The sequence below is a fragment of the Bactrocera tryoni genome, chromosome 1 (genome assembly GCF_016617805.1).
Source record: "Bactrocera tryoni isolate S06 chromosome 1, CSIRO_BtryS06_freeze2, whole genome shotgun sequence".
In the NCBI taxonomy this organism is placed as follows: Eukaryota; Metazoa; Arthropoda; class Insecta; order Diptera; family Tephritidae; genus Bactrocera; species Bactrocera tryoni.
Genome location: NC_052499.1, coordinates 78,224,348 through 78,242,553, shown reverse-complemented (window position 1 = coordinate 78,242,553; position 18,206 = coordinate 78,224,348). Strand labels below are relative to the sequence as shown.

At 35.1% G+C, this 18,206-nt stretch overlaps 2 protein-coding genes across 2 annotated transcripts in view; one reads left to right on the top strand and one right to left on the bottom strand.

Moving 5' to 3' along the window:
- Positions 1–13,763, top strand: part of LOC120766396 (allatostatin-A) — a 31,935-nt gene extending 18,172 nt beyond the window's left edge. The window contains exons 2-3 of the mRNA XM_040091843.1: positions 12,025–12,544; positions 12,628–13,763. Coding sequence (XP_039947777.1) covers positions 12,115–12,544; positions 12,628–12,725 — 528 coding nt within the window. The 5' untranslated portion in view covers positions 12,025–12,114 and the 3' untranslated portion in view covers positions 12,726–13,763. The remainder of the gene's footprint in view (positions 1–12,024; positions 12,545–12,627) is intronic.
- Positions 13,764–16,773: 3,010 nt separating this feature from the next.
- On the bottom strand, positions 16,774–17,362 carry LOC120782200 (clumping factor B-like). The gene is made up of 2 exons (XM_040114347.1): positions 17,169–17,362; positions 16,774–17,110 (listed from the first exon to the last, which is right to left on the bottom strand). Exons 1-2 carry the CDS (start codon positions 17,320–17,322, stop codon positions 16,899–16,901), a joined length of 366 nt encoding a protein of 121 aa, XP_039970281.1. The 5' UTR covers positions 17,323–17,362; the 3' UTR covers positions 16,774–16,898.
- Positions 17,363–18,206: the final 844 nt, after the last annotated feature.

Here is an 18,206-nt window from a genome sequence, read left to right as displayed (position 1 = left end):
ATCAAAAATTGGGTAGTCGAAAAAGCCTTTTCGTATTTTTAATCAAACTTCAACTTATTTTTTTAATATTTCTAATGAACTTTAATGAACCAAATATGTACCATCTTGGTCGACCACTTTTTGCCATTTTCCGCTAGAGATATTATTCCAGCAGTGTAAAACTATTCTGGTTTCACGGCGAAAAACTGCAACAAGTAATTTTCACAGGCTTCTCTTGAAGCCAACTTTTCTCCATTAAGGGAGTTCTGCATTGAGCGAAACAAATGGTAGTCCGATGATAGGAGGGTTATATAGTGGATGCATTAAAACTTTTCAGCCAAGATCTTCCAGTTTTTGCCGAGTCATCAAAGATGTGTGTGGTCTAACGTTGTCCTGATGTAAGACGAAGCCATTTCTGTTGATCATTTCTGGCTGTGTTTTTCAATTGCTTGCTTCAATTTCATCAATTGTTGACAGTAAAATGTAGAATCAATCGGCTTACCAAGCTAAAGCAGTTCGCCTTTCCAATCCCACCAAACACTCAGCATAACCTTTTGAAGCGTCAATCCTGGCTTTGCGACCACTTGTTGAGCTTTACGACGCTTGGACCACGATCTTTTTCACACATTATTTTATCCACTTTTCGTCGATTTCGTTTCAGCAAAAATCGAGCTTCTTTTTGTAGCCAGCCTTTTTTAAATGGTTCCAAACCGTTTGATGATGAATGATCCTTAGCGATATCATAGCTGCTTATGTGATGGTCCTGGTCAATATTTTCCATAACTTTATCGACTTTTTCAACGATAAGTCGACCAGGGCGAGTTGCATCTTTCACATCGCAATTTCCAGAACGAAAGCGAGCGAACCATTGTTGCTACATGAACTGGTACAGAATCCTCTCCGTAAACTTCACAAATTTCATTGGTGGCTTGCGTGGCGTTCTTCCCTTTTTTTATACAAAAATTTCAAAATATTTTCACTCATATTTGAACAGCTGTAACTTTTTTTCAACCTACCCGAATTATTATTTTTTTTTTGGTTAAATGAAGCTTAAAATCTCACCTTTCCAACACTATAGGGTGTGACACAATGTGATTGGTAGCAGTGGAGTTATTCGACTGCAACGACATCTATTAACAAAATTTATATTTATTATTTATATTAGATATAAATATATTTTCTTACTAAAAATAAAACACCGAAACACATTGCACTAATGTTTTTTGTTGAAAACTACGTTGTGCATCAATCATGGTACTGAGCAGAGCTCAAAACATTAAGACTTCAGCAAACAGCAAAGAGCAGCGTGTTCATGCCATTTCCCAGACAAGTCAGTCAATTATTTTTGGCTACATAATCCTTTGTTGACACAAAAATGTCCAACAACAGAGATACAACCGAAAATGTCGCGTGGCAAAGTGCGCATAACTAAGAAAAATTATGCAAGAGCAAGACTACAGATGTCAATGCATATTCCTTGTTGCTATTAAAGCGAATTTCAATCATAATTTGTGTCATAGGCAAATTGCTTGCTTTCATAAATAAACACGTTCTGCTGTCTGCCAATAATTCTGGTATTTTCGATTCTTTACAACTGAAATATAGTGAATATAATATAAAAGACAGTGTGAATAGTGGAACATACTGCAGGCCAACACATTTTAAAGGATGTATTTTGCATACAAATCATCATTAGTTTTCGAAAAAGCGGTTAATAAAACTGCCCCGATACCAAAAACCGCCAATATTTATTTGGCTGCTGAGTATTCTGAATTGTTGCTGGCATTAATTAATTCGGATAAAATTCGAACTTCTAAACTAATTTCCAAAGGAATGTTAAGACCCAAGTAATCACTATAAAATACAAGTACACTGTGCTCCTTGGATTCATTTTCTTCCGCTATATTTTATCATGTAAAATCATAGTATAAAAAATAATTGCAGTCGACTTAAGAGACACACCTAATGTGAAATTTTTAAAAATCGATTTTGTGCATATTTCAATGGTCGATAACTTTAAAAATAACCCACTAAAATTTTAAATCGATATCTCAAACAGTTTTGAGTTACAGCCTTCTAAAATGTAGCCGCCAAGTTCGATCAGCTCTATAAGTATTATATCCTCAAACGCGTATTTTTACAGCATTTTTCGTTTTTTTTTTGTATTTGCATTCACATTTTTTCGAATTTTCTTGAATAAACTCGGAGACCGATCGCTATGAATTTTTTCTGCATGTTCTGATCAAAAATCGAATTTGGTAGACCACAAACTACCTAAATTGTGGGTAAAACTGTACTTTTTTTTTAAAAACGCCTTCGTTTAATCGTTTTTTTTTTATTTTTTCGACCGTAGGTCACTGTGCGAACAATATCTTCTACTGAGATTTTCTAGGTTTTATTCATGGAGAAGGCCAGAATCGCTACAACAGTAGAGAGCCTTTTTTAGCGCCGTTGAGCATAGCGTGTAACTAGAAAAATATTAAATTTTTTTCTTAAAAAATGTAATGTGCATTCTGAAAATATGTATAAATATGTATATATACCCTTAAAACTTATATACAATTGACAGCACAATTTTATTACATTAATTAAAATCGCCTCTTTTAGGCTGCCATGTGATTATATAGTTTTCTTCGAGCAAGAAACTGCCTTATTTTAATAATTTTTGTTTTGATAAAATAATTTAGTATTTGCTCAATCTTTTTATTATTCCCAACATACTTGTAGATATTGTACAAAGATGTGAAATTTTCCAAGGAAAAAATTTAGTAGTAGTAGTTGTATAGTATATTGAAATTTCCAGCAGCCCCCCGTGAAAAAGTTGCCTCTGCGTGTACAACAGATTTTCTTACTGCCTCATAAAAAGAAAATATATGTTTTAATTAAGATCATAAACTCAGTATTCGACCAAGAAAAAACAAAATAAGTAAATATAGTACTTTCGTCAGACGTTTTCCAAAAAAAAAAAATGAAAATTTTGTTAAAAATCTCTCGACTTGTATTTTTATTTATACATATGGTTGTAAGTAATTCAAAAACTTAAATTATATTTCATTAAGATAGGTTGAATAGTTTGTTAGAAATCTTGACAACCGACTTTGAAAACACAGTTTCACGCAACTATCTTCAAAACTTATACTCGTATAGACTTGAGAATTTAGGACAATATTCTAGAGATGTTATCAAGATACCAAATTATGGACTGACAGCTCTTGGTTTTTACAAATTTTCAATCAAAATCGCGCCGCAACCACCGAATTTACCTTTTTCAATATGGCCAATTTTGAGTCGATTGAAGACAATAAACATGAATCGCAGTATAGAAAATTATTAGTGGTTGTTTAATTAATACAAATAGCTTCTTTATTTTGTTTTTGAAGCCGTGAAACCCTTGTAACCGCTTAAAAATTTTGCCATTTTTTCTGCGACTTCGACCGCAAGTTCAACTTTTTCGCATATTGGATTACTTGTGGCCTTAAATCCAGTCTAGAAAGTTTGAAAAAAAAACCAGTCAACATTTAAATCTGTTTATTCATACATACATATATTGTCTTGTCTATTAGTCTTTATATATAAAAAGTACGTGTCACATTGTTTGTCCGCGATGGACTGCCAAACTACTGAACCGATTTTAGTAAAATTTAGCACACTGTGTTCAGTTCAAACCAACTTAGAAGATAGGATAGTAAAAAATTCGTATACAAAGAATATAGTGAAAGCTCTATTAAATGGACGTCCTATTAAGCGGACATCTATATTAACCATACACATTGTTGATGTTTATTCAGTACAATCTATTAAGCGGACAACTCTATTAACTGGACAGAAACGTTGGTAACCAGACATTGAGAAAACAGCCTTAAATTCGTTATTTTTTCCAAAGAAATTTATTTGAATTCAACCTCAGGTACAATCCCTTGGATTCTTATACCGACAAAAACGTTTTCGCCTTTACTCGCAAAAAAATTTTTTACTGTTTTGAATAGTTTATTATTGGAATAATAGCATAAAATGTGTACCACAGCAATGCGTGGCCGGATCCCTTAGTATTTTACTACATTCGTGTTTGAAGTTGTTACAGAGCTAAACTCTTTATGTAGGAAGTTATGTACACTTTCAGTCGAAAGCCATAGAATTCAGAACAAGTAAAATTACATTTTTTTTCATATTTTTTGATTATTTCTCTTATACCCATTAATCTTTAACTTCAAAATAACGCTTAAAATTAATTCTTCTTAATTTTGTAAAATTTATAATAAATTTTTGTGGGCATCTAAAGTTATGAATAGCACTTTGGCGCTCGTTTTGTACCTAAATATTATTGCCAGTTAAAATCTGATGCTCATAATGCTTCGCACTCATTTAAAAAGCACATAAAAAATAAACTTTACAGAGCAGATTTGAGTAGAGTGTGCTTATATAGTCGAAATAGTCGAAGGACACGCGCAATGTAAATTTGGCGCACAACAAATTTATTTGGCAGCATGCAAAGGATTATGGGTCAAGAAATTAATAAAGTGGCGCGCTGTGATTCACACTAAACCGCCACCAGAAATGAAAACGTGAAGGCAGTAAACTGAACTTGTAAAATTTCAATACGCAAACAAATTTCAAGGCAACTGGATTAAAGAAGATAACTGTAGTCACTTCTAAGTATGAAACATTGAAGGAGGAGGCAAAACAAACATAAAAAACATTTTTAGCTGTTTTTATCTATTTTTCAGACACCTTTGTAAGTGTCGCACTATCAAAGCTGCCAATTGACCTTTAATGACTTTGAGACACGACTTTTCACCCTACGCAACTGCCGCCGTTGCACCTTTCGCATTCACTCATGTGGCAAATTAATTTGTTTTTCGCATCTCTATGTCAACTAATAGTGTTTTCATTTTTACCCTTACTGACTTTGTAGTTTCTTATGCTCAGCTGCCAATGCCAGTCGCCTTATTTATTTTTCGTTTTTTTTTTTTGTTATTTTCTTTTGCGCTTTGTTGCAAATTTTTCTTGTCTTTACACCTTTCAACATTTTTTTACGTATCAGCCAAAACAACACAAACAACAACTGCATGGACACATAAAAAGCGCGCAAAGTATGCAGCGAACGCCTAGAGGTATGCAACATATTTTGCGTGAAAGTCACAAGTATAAACATTCGGAGAGTTAAACGCGCGCTTGTGTGTAGTTGTGTATATGTAGTTGGCCAGGTGTGATGAGTGCTGTTGTTGGCGACGTGTCAACGTTGTTCAAGTGGCGCAATATTGTTTTATGCATTCTTTAGGAAATGAAAATCAAATCTGAGATATGCAATATTTATATAAGCACAAACTTCTTTTAGTTTCTTCGTCTTCTATATATGTATGTATATCCACAAATGCAAATACATGAAAATCTGTGCTGTCGTCCGATCATCCCTCTTAAACTGCTTAACGAAAAGTTTTGAAATTTTGTATACTCATTCTACACGCTCATAAGCGCGTCATAGGCAGGTTTTTGTAATGAAACTAGAAGATTTAAATTTTCATCTCCATAGACCAGAAAATGTCAAAAAAAAATTATTTTTAAAAATAAGGTTCAAAATTAAAAAAAGATGTGAAATGGACAATGAATAATTTTTCCAATTGAAAAATATTTGTGTGAATCATTTTAACCTTAGTTGCAATACCTTAGACTCTTGTCAGAGTTTAATCGGTGACGAGATCGCAGAAACTACCTAATTTGGCAACTTAGCCTGGGAGAGAGGAAAAGATGTTGATGTTAATAAATCAAGAAGCAATTAATGTAACGAAATAGAACTTCCTACAAACGGTGCCTTTGAAGTGTGTCACCTTATGACTAAAATTTGTGCAAATCGAACCGAAACTGTTCAAGCCTCCATGTATCGTATATATGGACCCCAGCACCAATATTTGACTCTGGACCAAAAATATCGGTCAATTTTTTAGATATACATATAATTGAAATTCAGACAGAAACCTTTCCTGATAATAGTATTTCTCAGTATCAAAAATGGTTTGAATCGTTTAACAATACTTCCCTTAGCCCCCATATACCTAATATAAAGATTTTCGAACTTCTGGATAACCCTATGACGCATATATCGGCCAATGTGTGAATCGGCCATAATACCGAAAAACCTTATGTACCTAAGGTATTTCCACGGCTTTGATTATTGCAAGTTGCAAGAGTATGAAATATTCGGTTAAACCCGCACTTAACGCTCATTCCTTGTTAATAACATGACTTTCAAAAAAAGCCGACTTTCGAACAAAATTTGGGACTCACATCTTTTAAGTTGGCCTTTACGGGCGATAATCACGCTAGGAACTTATGCTATCTGAAACAAAATTTAAACCGGAAACGTTCGGAAGCCTCCTAGTACCTTCATCTTCACTGAAGTTGACTGCTTCGAACGACACTACAACGGCTTAGAAAAGGGAATTTGTTATTTTAGCACTGCACTTTAGGCCAAAATAGTTGATTTTTCGAAAACTGTAGACTGACTTAAGCTCTTTAAAAATATTTATAAGGATCCTTTCCATGAAATTTTTGTGTCATAAGTTAGAGCGCCGTTATATTTGTCGAGAATAGCTTCCAGCCGTTGAAAGTGTTTGTTATGTAAAAATCTGGAAGCCGAAGATTTATTTTTTAGTCTTATCCAAATAATTATATGCAAAGCTAAAATGGGGTAGAAAACAGAAGGTATACTATATATACTATTTCAGTAAACTCTATCGATCTTATTAGGGGGCACTTTTAGTGCGATTTTTGGAATTATAAGCAAAACTAGTTTTTATTTGATTTAAAATTATAATATACAAGTATAATAAATTTTTCAATACAGTGAAATTTTTTTTTGCGAATAAAGGCGAAAACGTTTTTGTCGGTATAAGAATCCAAGGGATTGTACCTGAGGTTTAATTCAAATAAATTTCATTGGAAAAAATAACGAATTTAAGGCTGCTTTCTCAATGTCTGGTTACCAACGTTTCTGTTCAGTTAATAGAGTTGTCCGCTTAATAGATTGTACTGAATAAACATCAACAATGTGTATGGTTAATTTAGATGTCCGCTTAATAGGACGTCCATTTAATAGAGCTTTCACTATATTCTTTATATATGAATTTTTTACTATCCTATCTTCTAAGTTGGTTTAAACTGAACACAGTGTGCTAAATTTTACTAAAATAGGTTCGGTGGCTTGGGAGTGCATCGCGGACAAACAACGTGACACGTACTTTTTATACATTAGATATGTATAAAGATATAGATAAAGTTAGTCATATTTATTTAGAAAATACGCAGTATTGTTTTTCAAGCAAAAAATTAAATATTTTTCGAGTTAAACGCAATCTTCAATGGCACTAAAAATGTTCCTCTACTGTTGCAGCGATTCCGGCCTGCTCCGTTGATGAAACCTAAAAAAAACTTCTATGTAGAAAAAATGGTACCTGCGGTAGGCTACGGTTGAAAAAATCGTAAATTAACATTGGCTTAGTTTCAAAAAACAATTTTGATAAGAAATTAAAATTGTATTATATTCAGCTGTGGGCAAAAATAGTAAGAATTTTTAGTTTAAATTTCGTGCGAAAATCCATTTGTCGCGTAATTTTTTTTTTAAGTTTATATGTATGTTATATATATACTAATATATATATAATATGTTAAATATACGCTAGTCTTTATGAAGTACATAAAATATTTTTACGATGAATGAAATTATTCAACAAAGAAGTTCCATTAAATTTTTTGTGCAACATCAAATTTCTGGTACCGAAACGAAGCGAATGTTGGAAAAGGCCTTCGGTGTCGCGAACAAGAGTTTTTGATTGGTATAAATTATTCAAAGAGCGTCGAGAACGCGTTGAGCATAACCAAGATCGGAATAGATATCAACAGCAACTGACGATCGAAACGTCAATAATGTACGGAAATGGGTGCTTCGGAATCGACAATAAACAATCAGAATATTGGAAGGATCAGTAAAAACCATTTTCAAAGATCATTTGGCTTTTCAGTATGGCTAATTTTGAGTCGATTGAAGACAATAAACATGAATCGCAGTATAGAAAATAATTAGTGGTTGTTATACTTGAAAAGATTGATACCATCGCTAGCTTCGGAAACAACTGCTACTGAAACCGAACTTAACCTAGAAATTCTTATTGAAAACTTAAAAAATGAATAACTGAATTTAAATTTTACACCATTCTCACTTTTAGCAGCTTTGAAAACCTGAAATTAATTCAAGCATCCACTTATATGCCAATTTATAAGTACAAATATATCAGAAAGTGTGTAAGCTTATTAACCACTTAACAAAATCCAATATCCTTAGTACAGGATAGTTTATGCGCTTACACTTACAGATATTATCTACTTAACATAAGCGCGCTGTGACCAGGATAGCCATTTAGCGTATTCGCCTTGACTTCAACTCACAACCGCAAACAAAAGCAGATGTCTTTCGCCTTACTACTCAAAAGTCACCGCCAACGCTGTGATGTAATACTTATGTAGCCCTTATCACGACAATATTTCGCCATTTTAAAGCACTGTCGTCTATGCCACGAGCGCGAATGGCTAAAGCGTTAATTCTTTGAAAATATTTACCCACTTTGAGTAGCGAGTTAACTCGACTAAATGTTGCAGGCATTAACATGCATACTAAGCACACTGCGTGGCGCATTACTAGCGTTTCGCAGCGTTTGCAGCGCTCGTTTCGCCGTTGACGCGCTGACAATCAACGTTAGCAGCAATGTGCACGCAAATGGTGACAATGAAGTGAACTGCCAGTTAGTGCCAGTTAATAAGACAGTAGTCAATCAGCAGTCAGCACTCAGTACTCAGCACTGAAGAGTCGACTAGAGCAAGAAAGCAAATTGAATTTGCTCTTAGTCATGTGAGTTTAAGTAAAAATTCCATTTTGATTGATTTCTGCTGCAACATCACCACATTTGTTTAGTACATAGATGATATGTGTGTGCGTACGTCATGCTCCCCCACACATAGTGAGCCAATCAGAAGCGGGAGCACTGAGGAATGTTTGTCTTATAATTCTTTGAAAATTTATTTAACTTACATTTGACAATTCGATTTTGCATTTTATGCGGAGGGGTGAAAGTTGAAGCCACTAAAAAACTCAAGTATTTTGAAAAATTATTTGAATTATTCGGAGATATTGATAGCAAATTAAAGGTTTAAGCAATTTGTAGAAATTTGCTATGACATACTAAGAAAATGCCAAACAGCTTGAAAAGTTTATACCATTTCGAAATAAAACACATATTTTTTAGGCAAAAGTTATTCAGCGCAGTTTCCAACGAGGACCGACGCATATTATTCCTATCTTTTGGCTAGGTATTTTGTATAATTTTTAGTTAATTCTACTTCTTTAGTGGCGTAGAAACCACCACCGTTGATTACTTTTGTCTTATTAAACTTAAATTTACTATCATCCAAAATATTGGTTTCATAACTTTATGGTTTGTCCAGAGACAGCGTAATTTGATTATTATTCCATTGTTCCAGTATTCCAAAGATGCGTTGGAAAGCTATTGTCCTTGGGCGTCTTTTGTAGCATATATTAGTGAAGCATAAACAGCTATATTTTTTTCACTCAAATATGTTGAGCATTATGCCTGAAAAAGATTTTTTTCAGTAAAGTTCTTCTTCATTACATTAATATGATTATTGAATATGATATTGAAAAAGAAAAACGAAGAACGAAGAACGTCCTGAGCGATAAAAAATATTTGAAAATGAGGAACTAGAAGCATTACTCGCTGAAAATTGCTGCCAAACATAAGCAGAGCTCGCAGAATTTTTTAGAGCTCATTTCGAAATGTTTATAAGCAGCCGGATATATAACACAGTACAACAGCTAATCTGGGGGGTTTAACTTAAAAAAAAACTACATTTTTGTCAAAATGTTACAACTAAGCGAAAAAACATCAAGATAAGGAAAAAATTTAAAAGGTCATAAAAAAAAAACGGACACATACGAACGCCAAACCCTTTGAGGGTTTTACTATACTGACCTAGTACCATCACCCTGACTTGGAATTTCTCACCCCCCAGACAATAATCTCAAAAATGTTCCACAGTGTAATATAAAAAAAGAAAAGGATGCCATATGAGGTGAGACCAAGAAACGTTGAAAGACAATTTCACAAATTAACAACCGGAATTTAAAAAAATTTGTATTAAAATTAAAATTTCAATTTTTTTATTCCGCAGTTGGTATAAGAAATAAGAAAAATAAAAAGTAAATAAAAATTGAAAATAAAATATATTCCCGATTTTTGGATTAAAAACAGAATTTTGGGAATACAAATTGAAAACTGAAACTTTATTATACCCCGAACAGTAGGGCGGGTCGATTTAAAAATTGCCCATTGCTCTATGAAAATCATATTCTAGGGATCAAAATAAGAAACTTTGCCGAAGGAACCATACCTCTAAAACGAATTTTGATGTCCCCCAATTTGGGTCGAACCTTTGGGTAGGGGCAAATTTTGAAAAATCCCACTTTGACCCATTTAGAGTGCTCCAATCGAGTCCAAATGTATGACCGACCCCCACTAACTTTGGACGGCCGATCCACCCATGCCAGTGGCACACCCCTTGGAACTCCCCTGGGGGGTTACCCATACAATCATTTCAAAAAATCACCATTTTTGGCCTTTACATAAAAAAATCAGCTAAATGGCTATGTTTTTTCTTTATTTTTATTTATTTATTTATAATAATATCTAATTTTTTCTCTTAAGAAATTTATTTAGTCAGAACATATGTAAATGAAAGAAATTAATTTAAGTGAGTAATAGAAAAGAAATTAAAAAAAAATTATTGTTTGAAGTCTTTTTTACTTTCAAGTCTGGGCAATTTCGCACGGCTCTCTAATGTCGTAGCCATAACAGCCTCTACATTTTCCGGTATAACCCGTTTGGAAACGCTAGCTACTAGCAATTAAACATGTCGTTCCGTTCCTTGTATGTGTGATGGAATTTTTGGATCATTAAACGGTGGATCATCTTGATTTAAATATTCTTTCAATGTATCGTACGGAATGCTTCGCGTGAATGGTGGTTCAAATAGGATATTTATATATTATCCGAAAAATTGTTCAGATCGGATTACTATAGCATATAGCTTCCATATAAACTGAACACATAGTTACTAAAAGAAATGCACCAGTGAAGGGTACATTAGCTTCGGTGTAGCCGAAGTTAACGTATTTTCTTGTTTTTTGAATTATTTTTTTTTGGCGTTCCAACTATAAAAGTATCTTTTGGGCGTCTAGAGGGTACATCAACTCATTGCCATGTACCGAATTTAGTAAAGCACTTACAAATGGTTACTTCGGCTGCGCAGAGCCGGAATAATCGACAATTTTTAACCAAAAGTATTTCATAGATATTATTATTTCCCTCAGCCGCGTCTATATTCTTATACTATATCCTTTTAATCATCTCACGGTACAAATACTTAGTATTACTGTTTTCGTTGGTGTTAATCGGCGAGATTGGTTATAAGAAATTGTATTAAATCTTGTGAGATGCCACAGTTTTGGTTTTGTGTGCAGTTCCTGTCGAAAAGAAAATAACGCAGCCTATACATATATGGTTTTAAACGCCATTCTAATTAAATCATAATTTATTTTTGCAAACTTCATACATTTTTTTAACATAATTATATTTTTTAAGCTTAACTCCAAATACATAAGCTGAAAATTTGGAAATGTTCGTTTCCAATTAAAAGGTTAGGAGCCAATACATGGCGCTGTTAAGCGAATTTGAAGAATTTTTATTGACTCGGAAACAAAAAAATATCTGCTAAATTTGCAAAAGTGTTAAAGGAAAATCGAGGACTTCGAACGTACAAATAAAATATAAATTTGATTGCAAATTGCAAATGAGCAATATTACTCATACGACATGTCATACGCGGTTTGGCTCAAATGAGTAATGTTACTCATACGACATGTCGTACGCGATTTGACTGATTTTTATTTTAATCCTCTCTCTATCTCCCTCCATATTTCAGCTTAAATAGCCACCACAAACAACGGTCACCGACCTACGCAAGCACACACACAAACACACTCACATAGCCATTCATATCAGTGCTTGTAAGATGTCCACCCACCAGCACACCATCCAACGCACTCTGTATGCGCCGACATTATTGCTCGCCACCTCAGCCGCTTTTTTAGCGCTCATCGCCTACGCTGACGCAAAATCGACGGGCATAGTTTTGGCACAACAACAACAGCAACCAAATACACTACTCACCGACATTGACAATGACGATATGCGAGACAATGATTTGGGCGATGCCGCGAACTATGACAAACGCATGGAACGTTACGCATTCGGCTTGGGACGTCGCGCCTACACATACACCAATGGCGGAAACGGGATGAAACGCCTGCCGGTCTACAATTTCGGACTGGGCAAACGCGCCAGGCCCTACTCATTTGGCTTGGGCAAGCGTGGTGAATATGATGAAGATCAGTACATCGATGACTTGTTGAATGGCAACGCTAACGAAATGGCATTTTTTGGTGAGTGTGCAGAGACAAAGAGATTTTATAGCGATACTATGAAGATATCATAAAATATTCATTGCTTTAATTTCGCATTGCAGACGAGAAACGCAACCGACCCTACAGCTTTGGTTTGGGCAAACGCTCCCTGCAAGAACCACCACCGCACCGATACGGTTTCGGACTGGGACGGCGTTAAATGCCGTACGCACAAGCAGACACCTCCGAAACAAAAACAACAGCAATCATGAAAAACACTAACGCAAACATACATCAGAACTGTTCGTCTTTGGTCGACGAGTGAAAGCGTACGAACTGAGAGTTGAATTAAAATGCGGGCATCATTTGGCTTTTGGTGGCGACCCACGAAAAAAAATTGCGAAAAGTCAACTGAAAACAAAATATACACATACATATATATATTTATATATTACTATTAGCATTTACTACTAGTCAGCAATGAACGATTGGCTGATTTGGAAGCCAGATTGGTTGGGTGCAGGGCAGAGTTTCCACGCCGTTTGGCTTTCAAATGTGCGGTTTTGTTGCAAATGATCAAACTGTTTTCATTTGTATGATTACTAAATGTTAGCAAAACACTAAGCTGAATCTTAAGTTGGGGAGCACACACACATACACACACACACATACAAACTGAAATGTCAAATAATCAAAATCCATTGCCAATTACATTCAATTACGTGTGAATATATATAATTTTAGAAGCATTTTCCCTTGTATGTGTACTGAAATAATATTTTACAACAACATACAAACATATACTAATACTTATATACTACCATACCTGTATGTATGTAATATTTATCAATAATATACATAGTAATGTGTGTACAGTAATGGATATGTAGTATATAATGCATGTAATAGTGGACACTGAATTGTTGTTGCTGCAGATATATGAACATAATGTTAGCTTATACTTATGTATGTATTTAACAGTTATATATATATAAATATAACACAACGGAGTCAAAGCAAGGCAATTGAAAACTTAATGAAAGCAAAACTTAATAATAATAAAATTAAAATAAAAATAAAAAGCAAGCATTAAAGCAAAGTAAGCAAATATTTTAAAAATATGATATCTGTATAAAAATCTGTATGTATGTATATGTAGAGAGAGGTAACCTGATCTGTAGAAATGAGTAACAAAAATACAAAAGTGCTAATCAGAGTTAAAAATATTAAACAAATATAATTATATTATATAAACGAATGCATCGATTTTTTTTATGAGCTTGGTTAGACGCCAAAACGTGTGCTATAAAAGGCTGAGAAGGGAGTTAAATGATGACGCGCTTATAAGTATGCTATACAAGTCTGAGAAGAAAGTTAGATGATGACGCGCTTAAAAGTATATTATAAAAGAATAAAAAGGGAGTTAAATAATGACGCTAAAAAATATGCTATAAAAAGTAAGAAGGAAGAAGAAGTAAGAATTAGATGGTGGCGCTAAAAAGTTTAGGTGATTGTATTGTTTAAGGTGGTTTCGAGTCCAAAAATTAAAAATATATGTGCAAAAATATACGATTTTCAAGTTCAAAAACTAAAAAAAAATAAAAATAATAATTTTTTTTCACATTTCCATCATTTAATCTTTACGAGTATCTCCTGAGAAGAATATTTAGAAACATAAATATAGAAATATAATGCGTAACAGCCGTTTTAAGCTCTAATCAACCGATTTACCTAAAAATTGACAAGAATTTTCTCTGCTTTTCTAGCGAAAAACAAAAGCTGAAATCTACTGCTGGTATGCAACTAAGAACTCCATATACGAAAGCTGCTCGGTGCAACCCAAATTGAGTTGGCTCTAATGCTCGAGTCAAACCCTTGAAAGAAAGGGGCAACTAAGTAGATATTAGAAGAAATATTCAAAGCATCATATTATATAACGGGGTTTTTCAATAAGAGCGCTACAAAAGTTTTTTTTTTTTAAATTTGATGCCATCATGTATGGAACTCGATTTCTTTTGCATGGCCACCGTGGGCACGCTTGCAGAAGTCCACACGCTGAACCCAATTTTCGACGGTTTTCAAGCATAAATCGGCTACTTGACATAGCCCCGAAGTTTATCAATCGTCACTGGCTTGTTAGCATTGACCACAGACTTGACGTAGCCCCACAGGAAATAGTATAACGCCTTCAGATCGCACAGCCGAGGCGACAAATTGATTGCGCCATTTCGTGAGGTAACACGTTCACCAAACATGGTTTTCAATAAATCGATTATGACATTCACTGTGTGGCTTGTGGCGCCGTTCTGTGTGAATCACATATTGTCCAAGTCCATATCGTCCAATTCGGGCCAAAAATATTCGATTATCATTGAACGGTAGCACGGTGAACGGTTATCATTGAAGTAACGTACCGGTCTTGCTCATCACGGAAGAAGTACGGCCCAATGACTCCGCCGGCCCATAAACAGCATAAAACCGTAATTTTTTCGGGATGTAATGGTGGCTCATGGAATGCGTGTGGTTTGCTGCGTGACCAATAATGCATATTTTGCTTATTGGCGAAGCCATTCAGCCAGAAATGAGCCTTTTCGCTGAAGATGATGAAGTGTACAAAAGCGTTTTACCAAAAGTGAACGCAAAAAAAGTGGTCAGTGACGTAATAGTGTATTTATATTTAGCTGGAAAATCACAGCCAGCAATTGTTCTCAATTGAGCTCAAACACCTTAATGTGAATAAAATTTTGGTTTATCGCACCATCACTTGACTTGATAGAGCGAAGCAGTTGCCTTGCTTGGCCGAAAGCGGTCAAATTCCGAACATTGTGTTTTCTGACGAAAATTTTTTTCCAATTGAGCATTCGTAAACTCTCAAAAGGATGGAGTATACTTGACCGACAGTTTATATGAGAATTTAAGTCATCGGTTGGCCACCAGGAGGCAGCACCCGCCACAAATAATGGTTTGGGTCGCTGTCACCGCAGATCTCCAATTGCTTTCATCGAGCCTGGCGTCAAAGTAAATGCGACGTATTATCGGGAAAGCGTTCTGGATGCTGCTTTGAAGCTGTGAGCAAACAAACATTTCGGTCGCAAACCATGGACGTTTCAACAAGACAAAGCGCGAGTGAACCAAGAATGGCTAAAAATCAACCTTCCGAACTTCATTACGACCACACAATGGCTCTCGAATTCACCGGATGCGAACCCAATGGATTATTCTCTCTTTGCCATTTTGGAGAGCAAGGTTCGAAGTAAAAAATACACCAGTCTCGAGATGCTGAAGAAAGCCATTGTCCGCGAGTGGGCCAAAATACCGGCAAGTCACATTCGGGCAGCTTGCGATTCGTTTTTTGACCGTCTCAAGGCCATAGTTAAGGCAAAAGGTGGTCATATCGAGCAAAAGTAAATTGGTCTTGAATTTATGATTATTTTCACACATTTTGTACTTTAAAATAAATAAAAATAATTTCCCAAACCGAATTTATGGCTTTTTTAATTGGACACTTCGAATGCTGGATCCTATTTGGAGCCAGTAGCTTTGCCTTAGACTGTATATGTGCCCAATTTCGAGAAGATATCTTGTCAAACAAAGATTTTATCCGCACAAGAACTTGTTTTTGATCGATGCGTTCGATATCAGCTTTCCTGGGAAATGAGCAGTTTCTTAGGGAGAAAAGAACATACACTTCAAATTGATATCTCAAAAACTGAGAAACTGGTTCGCGTCTATGCAGACGAGTATGGCTGAATCGCCTTAGATCATCACGATAACCGTTTATGTACATACTTTATAGGGTTACCGAGGTTTCCTTTTCGTGTCAAACTTAATGTACTCTCTTCAGGATATAAAAAGAACCATGATTTTCTATTAACAAAGCCATTCCCGATATCACTTCTTATCTAAGAGATCAATAAACTTCGTGGCAAAGGAAAAGGAAAAACCCTGTTTTCACAATCACAAATAGATACGTATATCAGAGTATTGGGTTTGATGTTCCATTTTATATAGCAGATTTGGATTTTCTAATAGAATACAGAAACTAAGTCATTACCATTTCCTAAAACAGAGAAAGTTCAAGAAAGGGATTTCTAGAAAAAAACGGACTTGAAGAGATGAGTTCGACATATTCAAACTATATGAAATCCACAGATTGATTAAGCATCCATTCAGGATAAATGAACCCAATTTAATAGTTTTGAAAACAAGATGGAATTATTCAATGTCAGACACTATCAGACAGTGGTGTTATTAGAACACTTTCTCACTTTATCATGCAATCCATAATTATATAATTTATTAACTGAAAATCTTGAAATATCTGAACAATATATAATAATAATTTGAAAGAAAAACGAATATAATAGTGTCAGCAGAGCACACCCTCTATAGCCTAGCCCGAAGAGGTCGAGTTCTGTAGCAATTGCAATAGGCGTAGGATGAGGAACAAGGTACGTCCTTCAGGTTTTCCCCCATCATTTTCCTCCGATGAAGACTCGCTACTAGACGACGAATCGCTGTCCGAGGACGAATCGCTGACCGAGATCGACTCGCTGATACTTTCGGACGTTTCCTCTACGCCGGGAATTGGCCTTGGAATTCTTGCTGTAAAAATTAATTTTTATTTAATTTAATTAACTTTTAATTGCTGAATATGACTTACGAGGATTAAGGCTGTACGGTGGGAAAATCAAAGGACCCGGAGCAGGCTCCGTAGCAGGTTCCCCAGCATTTGCGTTTTCGCTGGGTGCAGCGAATACAACACAGAACGCTCCAACAAGAAGAGCGCTACAAATCAGTACTAGGTAGGACTTCATTTTTGGAGTTTTCAATGCTCTTCAACGACTATTTCACAAAATATTGTTGACATTTTAGTGCACTGAACGGCGCTTATATAGCAAGTCATAGTGATTAGCCCACCACAATTCAAGCGGGTAATCAATCATTTCTATTGATAACAATGCTGATGGACTTCAAGAACTTAGCTGGAAAAATATTTACTCAATGCATTTAGCGGTGTTTAGGTAATGAGAACAAGGCTAAGCGAATAGGAGGCAAGTTCATTAAGGCGAGTTGGCTTATGCAAATGTGGCTGATTTGGAATAATTGCATAAACGTGAAATTCTTAATATTGTATAATATAATGCTCTGTGAAAGGTTACGCGGTATCAATGAAGACTTATTATTATTCAATTGCGTTGAGACTTAGATTTCGGAAATGGTTGGCAACCCTTCTTTCGTAAAACTGTGAGATAGCATTAAAACCCCGACAAAGAAAGATAACATCGTCCGGTTGCCTTGATTAGATTGGGATCAAGTATGATAGAGATAGTGATTAAATACTTGGCGTAATGCCGTTACTATTTCCGGTTTATTCTTTAACAAAATAAAAGCGTGACGTAATAAGTTTGGGAGTGTGAAGAGGCCACATAGAAACTGCTTACAATTTATATGATATTTGACAGTTTTCTGTTTTACCTCTTCTCATGCTTAAACTCATTACGTCACGATGGCCCAATCTTCTTTCTATCATTTTTGAGAAAAAGCAATCTTGCCTCTATCTTTCTTGATGAAGTACAAAGAATAGTTATATCCTGAACAGAGTATATTAAGTTTGCCATGCAGTTTGTAAAACCCAGAAGGAAATGTGGGTTACCCTTTCCTCTCTAAGAAGCACTTCATTTGTCAGCACCGTCGATGT